The sequence below is a fragment of the Sturnus vulgaris genome, chromosome 1 (assembly GCF_052056855.1).
Source record: "Sturnus vulgaris isolate bStuVul1 chromosome 1, bStuVul1.hap1, whole genome shotgun sequence".
Lineage (NCBI taxonomy): Eukaryota > Metazoa > Chordata > Aves > Passeriformes > Sturnidae > Sturnus > Sturnus vulgaris.
In genome coordinates, this window is record NC_142243.1 from 32,350,853 (window position 1) to 32,363,083 (window position 12,231).

The 12,231-nt window shown below is 37.9% G+C and overlaps 1 protein-coding gene across 9 annotated transcripts in view; it reads right to left on the minus strand.

Moving 5' to 3' along the window:
• OSBPL3 (oxysterol binding protein like 3) overlaps positions 1 to 12,231 on the minus strand; it is an 84,906-nt gene that overhangs the window by 7,504 nt on the left and 65,171 nt on the right. For all 9 annotated transcript variants that reach the window (XM_088163164.1, XM_088163156.1, XM_014894323.2 and 6 more), the window contains 6 exons: positions 11,961 to 12,211; positions 10,019 to 10,156; positions 7,285 to 7,348; positions 4,226 to 4,304; positions 1,982 to 2,126; positions 556 to 700 (listed from right to left, as the gene is read on the minus strand). In XM_088163164.1, the coding sequence (XP_088019290.1) occupies positions 556 to 700; positions 1,982 to 2,126; positions 4,226 to 4,304; positions 7,285 to 7,348; positions 10,019 to 10,156; positions 11,961 to 12,211 (822 nt within the window). The remainder of the gene's footprint in view (positions 1 to 555; positions 701 to 1,981; positions 2,127 to 4,225; positions 4,305 to 7,284; positions 7,349 to 10,018; positions 10,157 to 11,960; positions 12,212 to 12,231) is intronic.

The window sequence follows — 12,231 nt, forward strand, 5'->3', positions numbered from 1 at the left end:
TCTGGAGGAACAAGAGGCATTTAATAGTGTGACAAAAGAGAACATCCCCCTTGATAATTGCACTGCAACAAGACAGATTTCTGTTCTCTCAGCTGAATCACAGCACAACTGTGATGAAGGCCATGCTATTATCATAATGTTTTTTCAAACACAGTAGACAAAATCCCACAATCTTGGGAGAAATTCAGCTGTCACTGTCATTACAGAACTGAGCTTTGTGGGCTATCCTCCAGTGTTCAACACATGAAATAAACAACATTTTCTGCACAAGCAGGAGGAGAAGTTTGTTCCTTTTTTTTTTCCTTCCTGCTAGAGTCCTCAATACTCACTTCATACCCAAATATGATAATGAGGGAGAATGGACAAAATGCAGGAAGCCATGGGATTATGTTCTCATCTTATTTAAATGATATATTCTTCTGATCTAAATTTTAAATTCTTGACAAAAATCTAATATTCTACAGAAGAATAACAAGAAATTGGGGCCTAATAAAGAGATGAAAGCTTATACTCAAGAAGATCTCAGTTTGTGTACGAGCCATTCTGATCACTGACTTGCTCTCCATATGCAGTTTGAAGATGAAGTTGTCCCACAGTATAAACTTTCATGCCACTTCCCAAAGAGTCGATGCACAACTTTCCCAGATTTATCCATGACACTGCCTTCAATCTCATGTGCATTTGGATTCCAATACTTTGCCTAGAATTAAAAGGAACAAGGGGAAAGAAGGTGCATAAGAGCTCAAGTGCAGGCCATTTTGCCATGCCAGCAGCAGCAGGCTGTAGAGCAATGAAACCTGTTCATTTAGGTGTGCATTACAATAGTGTTAGTACTATTAAAATACTAGCTTCTTAGTATGTTAGCTTCTTAAAATACTTGAGAATTGCGTTTATTTTGTTTGCCTTTTTTTTTAGGGGCACTATGAGGTGAAGCACAGCTGACCTTGAATTTTGCCCATAGAAGACAGTTGACCCTGAGTCCTGACTTGACTATCTACATCTCTCCCAAATTTGCAGAAGAGCAAGAAAAGGAACTCGTACATTAATCTCCACTTTAAACAGTTTGCAATATCAAAGGTGTAAGATTTGCAGGCTCTCAGTCTTTAATATTTGAACTTTAAGCATCCAGTGCAGCTCTGAAAATACATTAAAGTACTTTCAAGTAAGTATTTGGGAAAAATGAAAAAATCACTCGAATTCTTCTTAGAAAGCACAAAGTATTCAGGAAAACAAATAAAAAAAATTTCAAACTAGCTGAGGAGCATGCCATGCTACATAGGTTACACTGCAGTACTTCCCATGTAACTGTATGGTCTGTTCTATGTCAAGCAGAGCCTTTCTCCATCAATCAGATACAGAAAATGCAGGTTAAGGCAAGTCTCTTAGGATGATTCATAAAACTATTTCTCAGGTTAGAAATTTTGGCATTGCTTTACATTTTCATTGATTTCCTTTACTACGAAGTCATCTATTGCCAAAAACTGAATTTAATTTCAGTTATAAGGACAATTCTTGAAGAAGTTGTATGTATTCTGCTTGTACTGAAGCAAAAGCTTTGAATAACACCACAACTTCTTATTTAAACTCCTCTGAGTACCTGCAGAGGGCTAGAAAAGAGCATCAGGACCCTGCATATGCACTGGTCCTACAGCTGCTGAATGAATGCAACCACAGCATGTGCCAGTGGGAGGCATGTGGTAAACCACTGTCAGTAGGCACTTGTGCCTACATCTCTCATCAAACCCAGAGTAGGTTTTCCATGATATTCCTTTCCCCATAATTCCTCCACTTCCAGTGGAATCACTCAAGAAAGCTGTTGCTTCTCTTTTTTGTCTAGTGAGTGGCAGTTCCTTCAAAGTTATAGTTTTCAAGAAATCACAGGTAATTACAGCTTGTTAGCAGGAGTGCTGAGCTTCAGCAGAGAGCATCCTCCCACTGCTGTGCCTGTTAGAAAAGGCAGTGCCAACATTGCTGTGGTTACCTTTATGAAAGTCAGTTTGCAGTGGCATGTGTCATCATTAAGATTTTTTATGATGATCTCTCCGTAGTGTTCAATCCATCTTTGCCCACTTAAGATGTTATGGATACAGGATGTCACCTTGTTCCATGCAAAGTGGTCTTTAAAACTGTAAGGAAAAATACAAGAAAAGTCTCATGCCACGTCCAAGTGAGCTCAAACTTGAGGGAAAAAATTTACAGAGAACTTGATTAGAGAAACCAAATAAACTATTTTTTTTTACTAGAATGCTTCATCATCTTGTTCCAGCTCTTCTCAAAAACAAACCCAATGACAACAATCCCACCTCCCAGAATATCCTTTTCACTTCTGCTATATGCTTTGTTCTTGAATTCAGTTTTCTTTCAATTGTCCTTCTAACCAGTTTCAAGCTTCCACAAGTAATCATTCTAGTATCTTCTACAGTCTGAGATGCCCATTCCAAGCTTGTAACATAGTGACAATGGAAAACACAAAACCATGGGCCACCAGAGTGATCGGAACATGTACTGAGAGGAATAAGCTTGGCTCAAGCTCTCAAGGCTGAGCCTAATATGTGTGCTTTAAGCAAGAGCAAAAGTTCTCACCAGGCAGTTCAAGATGCAGTTGCACACTGGGAAACAGCAGACAGAGAGAGAGAGAAACAAATACCAATAGGGAATACATTTTACCTTTTATGAAAGAAGTAGATGCTCTTATAAAAAAGCTTTATAAAGCATCAAGGAAAGGAAAGTCTCATGAAGACATAAATTCTACAATTTGTTCTGGGTGAGGATGGCCAGCTCACTAGTGGTAAGGTAAAATATCAACTTGCAAAGCACCAGTTTCCCCACAGCAAAGGTCTCATATACATCCTGTGACCTTATTAGAATCTTTCCCTACCTCCCCTTAATCACTTGCTTTCACTTGTGCTTTGTAAGGGCACACACCAGAACAGTTTGTACAGACTAGCAGATATGCAGCCAATTTATCCCACAGTAAATTGTTTTTCTGCCCTTACCTATGCACAGCACATGTTATCATAAATACCAAAAAAATGTATCTGTTTAAAAATGAAAATTAATACTAATGCTTATTTACTTAATACTAATGCTTATTTTTTTCCCTATAGCCTTGGCACCATTTTTGATACAATTCCGTATCAAATACACAAGGATACAAACCAGTACATGGAGATCACATATGATTCAGGTTGCTTCCCAGTTCATCAGCACATCATAGGCCCTAATATATTAATTATCTTGGCTCTGAGCACTCATTCACATCCTAGAAACCTTTCATTCCAAAGCTTAAGGCAGGTGCTATATAACATGGTTTATACATTACCTTTTGGATACTATTGTACTAGACTACAATTTTATCCACTTAAAAGAAAAAGGCATGCTTGATTTGATGAGTGCTAGGTTTTTGAATTCTTTGGTTTTTTTATTTTTTTCGGATGGCAGATTAATTAATTTTGTACTCTCTCACTGGAAAACAGATTTAATTGGAACAATACTCAACCTTTAGACCTCTGGTTCTGCAAACATGATGGATATAGGCCAAACTTTAAGGGATTTTAATTGCTCATCAATAATGGGCGTTCTGACAAGCCAGCATTGAAACACTGCAGATTTTTATTTAAAAATACAAAAGGAAACAAACCAACCATACTCAACACTTCACTACAGTGGCTGCTTCCTTGGATAATAAACACCAGATATGTAACTGGTTCTACTTCTCACTTACAGTAATTATTTCTGCAGCAATGATGGTTGTTGGCCTTGCCTACAGCCTAGAATACCCCATGCTGTCTGGGTCTCTACAAATTTAGTTATAAAAGACAGAAACACCACCACCTCTTCCCCCAAAACCATACTCAAGCAAAAGAATTCACAGCTTCCTTTACCCTACAGATTTTCCCTGTGAGTTTAAAATGCATTGAGGTTGAAATTCAACTGAAGTATGAAAATACCAACTTTTCTTTTTTTCAAGGCATACAGGAGTGATGGGGTTTTTTTCACTGTTTGTTTTTCATAACCTTTGAAAGAGTCAGTGCTTCCAATTTATGCTTCTGGTTTTGGTTCGGTGGGGTCTTTCTTCCTCCCCTTTTCTCTTTAAATTAAATCATAGGCACCAGTCCTTCCAAAGGGCAGAGCAGAGCTCACTGTCCTCTGAATGAGTGTGCCTCCAGTGTGTGCAAGCATCTGTGCCTGTGCATGAGCAGCAGAGCCCAAGGGCAGCACTTACGCTGGAAGAGTTACATGTGTTGTGCCAACTGGAACAATCTCCATGGACTTTCCCCAGAATTTGTTTTTCCATCTGACATCTGGAACAAGAAGTAAAAAAAGACAGGTTTAGTCACAGGTAGGTGAATCAGACTGTTTCTGGGCTCTACTTTATCTTCAAGAAATTCAAAATAACAAAGTGCAACAGAAGCGTTCAAAGAATGTTGGGATACCTTCAAATACTCATTGGTGGGCTTGTTATTGCTGTTTGCTTTGTTTGATTTTCATCACAATATTTGTTATTTAAATAGCAAAGTAGCAGATGTTTAACAGTCCTCTCAAAAACTTTTTCAAAAGAAAAATTTGAATAAGCTATAAGCAGCCTATATTTGTTTGCAATTCAGTTACTAGTGAATGAATGCAGAGATTTTCAAAACAAAAGAATTTCAAATACAAAAATATAACAAGAACATCTACAGTCAAGTGACTAAAGAAGGTTTCAAAGGACACAAAATGGCAGAGGGTTTTAGTCCAACTCCCTCTCTAGGTTTAACTGCTCTTCTGAAATTTTGTTTGACTCATAGAAAGACGTGTCCAAGTCTCATGCCATTTCATCAAAAATATAAAAAAGATACAAAAACTCAATGCAAGTTTAGCCAAATTTATTGAGCAAAAGCACCTGGAAGAGAAAGAAACAGAAGCACAGCAAAAAGGATGTGCAGTTAAATTGGGCTAGATAATCAGGCAGTAACTTTCATGGTAACTTCAGAGCTCAGGAGAATTGCACCCCTTCCTATTTTAGACCCTAGGAACTCCATTCCCTGCCCAACCTGAAAAAGAGGGGAAAATTCAACTCTGGTCTCAAAAAGATGCTTGTTCTAACAGAAGGAAAACAAAATACCATTTCCTGTGCAATTCTGGGGGGAAACTCTTACACAGGTTGTGAGATGGATGCTCAAACCACAGCTAAGAGATTACTCAGGCACCTCCTGAGTATGTATATGCAAGTGAGGAGTGAGCCACACTGAGCTGCCCATCATTGCAAAGACTAGAACGGGATATAGGGGAGAACTCGGCAAACAAAAAAGTTACTTTTCTTTCAAGTGAGAAAAGGACCTTTTGGTCTTTTTGGTTTTGAAGGCTGGTGCTGGATCAGCATCTTCAGTGACAGTGATTCTATTGTGATTCCTACACTGCACAAGTGCTCCAAAGCTACTTCCAGTATGATGATGTTGAGGCAAATTCTGTCCTGGCTTTATGTCTTCTGCAGTGGGATGGAAGATAAAGGGCAAAGGTACACCCTACTGAGTTTAACTGCATTTTAGGTTAAAATGCATTACCAGATTATGCCAAGTTCTATGCTCTCATAAATGGCAAAGCTGTCCCACAGAGATCAGCCTGTGGGAAACATCTTGGGAGACAGTGTGCAACCTGATCATGCAATAATTTTAGGACAGAAGAGAAAAAGCAAAGTGTTATTTCAAAGCTATGCTCACACTAATTCAGGCACAGTTGCTGTAATAGCTGAAACTTCCTTCATGTCCAGTGCTCATGTGTTGACACTCCTCTGCAAAAGCAGAGCCAGCTTCATAAATCATGGAAAGCTATTTCCAAACTATGGGTCCTGTCAGAGCCTAGTCTTCCAGTTCTAGATAGGAGGAGATTCTTGGTGATGGAACACACTAACCGAGGTCAGTGTCTGGTGGGATGACAGCACTACTCTGGCAATGTTGCTGTCTCCTTTTCAGCTGAGAAGGTGACTCTATAAGTGAAAGGGTCTTTGCACACAGAAAGAACTGCCTTTATTATTAAATTGGTGTTAATCTTTCCACATAAGTTAATATAGCCTCATTACAAGAGCCTTTACAATGGAAAAAAGTTATTGTCTAGTCCTCCCATAAGCTCAGCTAGCCATATTTAAAAACAAAGCAAACAAAAGCCCCCAAGCCCTGCTGCATCTTGATTGAATGTCCTGTGCTCATGAAGACCAAATCTCAGACTCGCACATTAATCAGATTCTCAGCTCTCATTAGAAGAGCTTCATTCTCTAAAGGAAATGTTAAAATATTTGAGTCATAACAGTTATCAAGATCTGTTAAACAAATCACTAATCTATTTTTATTAAGACAGACTGCTATCTAGTCTTATTTTTGCAGTACTCAAGTTACTGTATATAAAATGAATATATTTTTGGTCATCTTAGCTTTTGAGCTATGAACAAAAGGATTCTTGTGTCCCTGTATTTGTTTACAAAGCAAAGAATTACAGAGAATAATAAAACCCAGACTAATGGGTTCCAATATGTGTTCAGTATGGCTCCATCTGTAATAACTCTAATCAAGTCAGCAGAGTCAATCAGAAAACAACAAATTACAATATGGCTACATTGTGATTTGACAAATCCCTGAGTGAGGGATTTTAAGTGAGTTAAAAGGCATGGTCATGTTTTGTGTACACCCCAGAATTATCTAACCACACAGTACTTAACAGGTACTGTTACTGCCTGACACCTTCACAGCAAACAAAGCTCCAACACACGTCTTTTGAAAAAAAATTAGTAGTCAAATAGCACAAAATCTTACATACTGTGATAATGCCAGAAGAGAAAGAGAAGGTAAATGTATTTATCCTTGCTGTTACGCTCATTTTTGAAAATTGTTTTCAGAACAGGTTTACAAGGTTTGCCAAGTTTCAGGATTTAACTTGTAGTTTTTTCATGCTGTTTTGGAGCTGGTTTGCTTTATAAATAGCTTGATGTACAATTGTTCTTTACTAAAGAACAACATCCCCCCCCAAACAAATCTAATTTTAAAGAACAGATATTTGTACCTGAAAATAATAATCAATTAATGTTACATGAAAAAAAATCCAAACAAAGCAAAATACCTTGAGAATTTTTATAACAGCAGAAGATCCAAGTAAGAAGCATGCAAATTAGCATAGGCTAACATTTCACAAAACCATTCTTATACAAATTTAAGCAAGGAATTTCAACTTTTCCTAATTTCTGTATATTTTGTGTTAGACATACAATGAAAACATTATAACACTGTAAAAGTAAACAATAGACTGAAGAGTTACCTTGCCAAAAAGCAAAATTCACAGATTCAGCATGGCATGCAGAAATAGGTGGGTGGTGACTGACCTAATAGCAAAGACATGAAGGAGAGGGGGGAAAAAAGATTAACATATGAACACTTGAACAGTCATTTTGGTTTGGCTTCCTTTGTTTTTTCTTCTTCACTCCCATAGGGCATTTACAATTTGAACATTAGTTTTCCCTTTGCGGTTGTGTCCTGAAGGGGGAGGCAGTGAGATTAAGAAAGGTTCTCAGACCTAAGAAACCTTGAAAGAAATGGGAAACGCTTATTTTAAAAGGCCGGAGATCTTGTTTGAGTGAAAATCTACCTATACTTTGTACATTGTGTCTAAAGTGATAATTAGATTTACCCTTAGGACCTCTTAACAGATTAAAAAATCCCACACTTTGAGTGCACAGACAAAAATTTTCAAAAAACCAAAAACACAACAAAGGGCCAAAATCTTCAGTACAGTAAATAACCACAAAACCCTGAGTATGAGGGAGGAGATAGTGATCAGCATCTCTAAGTGGGCCAGGGGTGAAGAAATCAAGCCAGGAAATTCCATCCAGCAATCCCTACTACTGCAGCAGTGACACCCCAGGTGTTTCTGGTGTGAAACTCTAACCACATGCACTGCATTTCATCAGCTTTGGGCAATAGCACTGCATGAACTAGGGCAACCACCCAACTAGCAAAGCCAATAAACAATTCAGACTATTAAAATGCAACAATAAAGACAAAAAGGACAACGTGAAAGCAACCACTCCTCCTCAATTTGAATTCTCCCTTCTGAGTGAACACAACTAAAAACTGACAAGGACCAGCTCTTAAGATGTGTAACACCTGCTCTTCCTTGGGCATCTTTATTTTCAAGTCAAATTGCTATTTTTCACTATGAACTTAATTTCTTAACCATCCACATGGCTCAAATAAACTTTTACTTTTTTTTTTTTACTCATTTCACAGATCTCTTACTGAGGATTTTTTTCCACAGTCATCCAGTTATTTATTGAGCATCCTCTAGTTGGTTAAAAAAAAAAAGATAAAAGTACTAATTAGTCTCAGCTATGGCCTAATCCAACAAGAGCAACACTCTCTCTCTTACATACTGTACCCAGATTAACCCCAGATGTCACTATAATACATGGGTTAAACTTAGCTCTCACTTAAACTGTTGTAATTCCAGACTAAGGTCATGGTGCTAACATGAGTTATTCTAAACTCACTCTAGTGATAAAACCATCTTTGGTTTTTTGTATCTTCTGTCAGTCTATCCCATGAATTACATTCTGCCTGCACTAACAATGTATCTGCAGTAAGCATCAAAATGCTTGTGCAAGAAATAAGCCACTGCTGCTGATGCAAAGAGAAATATTTAATGCTTGCAAGCTGCATTAAATTTCTTTCCTCCTATACTGCCCTCTGTTCCAAATATTTCTCCACCCCATATTCTTACAGTAACTTTACCACTCTATAAACTCACATCACTTATTTCTCGTGTTAGAACTACAGTTGTTAATAGCACAAGTCCACTCATGTAGTAAAATTCTTCTTTAGAAGAACAAGCCTTCGTACTGGCTTACCCAATATTCAGTGAAAATATCTTCCTTTAATTCAGTGTAACATTAAACTCAGTACTAACCTTTATTCACCACTTTGGCACTCAAATATGATGCTGTGCTGGTACTTGCAGTGCTCTATACACATCATCTTAGTACATGAACTTTAAATTTGATTCTTGCTTTGACTGTTGGGTTTTTTCCCCTCCTTATTTTTACCTTTGCCTGTGACATTTCCTGAGACTAAGAAAAGATCACATAACATTCCTTTTTGTCAGTTCTAAAACATAATGTGCAAAATGTTGTACCTTCACAGGTGGTCAAAAGCACTTTTCATTTCCTAAAGGAAGCCTTCTTTCTCTGATCAAATTTCTAGGTTGCACACCTTTGCCCACTTGCACTTTTTGTATTTTTTTTTGTTATGTCTAGACAGAATAAGACGTTTTTCAGTCATTCTTACTTTGCTAGGCACCAGGTGTCTGAGTTTTATCTCTTTTTAACAAACACCTAAAGTTTAGCAATTTCGGTAGCTTGACTGGTTTAAATTTAGCATTTTTCACCCATACTTAATAATTACTCTCCTACTGGGGAATTATCTTCATAAACACTCAGACCATGATGTGCTGTGTACATCCTTCACCTACTCAGCTGTGGTAAGAGATTATTTGGAAGGCTCAGCCAACTAAGGGCTTGGACAGGAAGCAGAATAGTCATGGTGCCATTGGAAATAGTTGTGGTTGATTGACTCACCCAAGGGATACATTTGTTATAAAAGAAGACATTAATAAGCTGAAGATATAGTATTTTTAATGATCACACACAAAAGAAAATGACAAGAATGTAAACTTTTGTTGCAGTTGTGATCAGATTTCAGCATGGGGAATTGCACTCTACTTAACCAAGTTATCTTGTTACTGGAGCAGACAGCCTGCCAGCCTTTGCTCCTCGAGTGTCAGCTCCTGGTTGTGATGTTCCATGCCAGGCTTAGCAGACTTTCCTCAAAAAACAATTCCCTTTGTTTATAATTCAGCCAGGTCCCTTGCTGGGTTTTGCTGAGCTCAGGTAATGCAAAGTAATCTTGTATTTTGCCATTAATTCTAGAGGATTCCAACCACACATTTAGAATTCAGCAGTGTATCGAGTAGCAATTCTAAGAGTTGCAGCATACAATACCTGCTCTGCAAAGAACTGGAAACCCTTATCTTCACGAATACATTCATAGGTTTCTCCAAGCACAGGATTAAATGGCTTACTTCCAGCTCGGTAGTAACTGGATGCATAGGCAGACACTGCAAAGGCAGCTATGTACACCTGGGAAGCACATATTTGGGACTTTAATTAATTAATTTACAACAGACACACACACACAAAAAAAGAAAGCTTTATCCTGATTCTGTATTTTTCCCCTTCATTTGCAGACTACAAACATGCACGCCTCCTGCAAGCTAGAGGATTATTCAATTATCAGAGTCATTCAATAGGTCAGGGATAGAATTTTTAGGGTCAGATACTGCAAATTTTATCAACTGAAACATTTCTGAAAAGTGAAACAGTTTAGCATTCTGCAACACCGTTCAAAGAATTAACCTTAAAAGTCACTGTTAAATTTTGCATAATAACAGGTTTTTATAGTTATATCTGTGACTCCATAAATGTATCAACTATCCTTTTCATAAACATGGCACAGGAAATATTGGATGAGTTTTCACCAACTTTGCTATTTCTAATGCTGTTTGACTTAAATTATCTTTTAGCTACTGGGTGTTTCTACCTAATCATGAAACTGTTGATCATGACTGACACACAGATAGCCCTTCCAAATTTTTGCAGTCAACTCAAGCATAATATGAGGAATTAGAATTCAGGGTTGTTTGATTCAAATCTCTTTTGTAACACTTTTTTCCTCTTTTCATTCCCTTTTCCTCATCTCGTGAAAGTGTAGATACTATCTTTTCACAGTTTCAGAAAACAAATCCACTGGGGATAGGCTCTTTTATGAACTGTTGCAATTACTGTGCAACAGCTAGCATTAAATTTTGCTTCAGGAATTTCTCAGAGGCAAAGAATACACCAGTCTGAGGTAATTTCCAGATGTTTGGGTGTGGGAAGGAGGGAAAAGAAGCCTTTTAAACAGCTACTGCTCATTTCCTTTTCCTTTTAACATATGTTCTCAAGAGAACAAAAAAAGCTATAGACTGAAACCTCCAGTGAGTGACCACACCCTACGAATAGGCCCTAAATTGTAAGCCTTGAAAGTGTCAGAATGAGGAAAGAGATTTTTCAAGCAGTATTTATAACATGACTACCTACTCTCATTAATAACCTCATTTTGAGATAAGATATATTGAGCTGAAAAGGCTTAATTCAGCTTATGGGAAAATCTGTATCTTCCATTTAAGAGAATTTAGGGAACTTCTAATTCTTTATTTATGGGCTTGCATATTAAGTAGCTCTTGTACACCTGGAAGCAGAGCAACTGAAATGCATTTCTCTCTTGCTCTTTTGCCAAATGCAGAATTCAGGGTTCTGAATAGATGACATCATTTTCGTACCCAGCATGCAGCATGCAGCCTGGTTTTGAGATCCTTAACATTTTGGATAAACAAAAACCTCAGAAAACCAGTTAATAAAAAACATGGAGCTCATATAGTTAATATAGAGATATTAGAGTCATGTAGGGCTGGAAGATCCAGCATCCCTATGAACAAATGTGCTACCAGATCAGACACCCTTGAAAAAGATCTATTGTAGCTTTCATCTTTGAGAGGGAACTAAGTTCAATCCCCTCCTCCCTTTTTGCTGTAAATTTTTAATATTAGAGAGCAAGAGCTGCAAAACAGAAACAGCTGCAGGCTCCTTTTTTTGTTTAAACTTGCAGGACAGCAAGGCTCTGGAGGGGAGAAAGACTTTCTGAAAAAGCAACAGAAATGGAGCAGAAGAGTCAAAAATAGTGGCTATGTCAGTGTGTACAGACACACTTGGAGAGTTTGCCTCTCAGCTCAGAGAAACAAAGCAATGGAATAGAACACCTTCATTTCTTCAGCATTATTGCTTTTATGTTTACTCTATTCTAATTCCATTGAATGTTCCTAGGTATTTGGAATGAGGTATTTACCATCCTCTCAAAGGGGTTTGGTGTGTGTGCTGCTTTATCCAGGAGCTCGCTGTACTCCAGCTCCTCGCAGAGGCGCTGCAGGGTGTTCAGTGGCTCATTTAACTCAACAGGCATGGCCACTTTGGAGAGATCCTTTCCTATGTTATTCCTCAGGATATTCCATAGGCTGATGTTACTTGTGTTAGGACATGGAGCTGGTAAACATGTTCTCCGTTTAGAATTGCATCCAATTCCGCTTTCAGAAATACAATCTGAAACGGAAGGAAGTGGC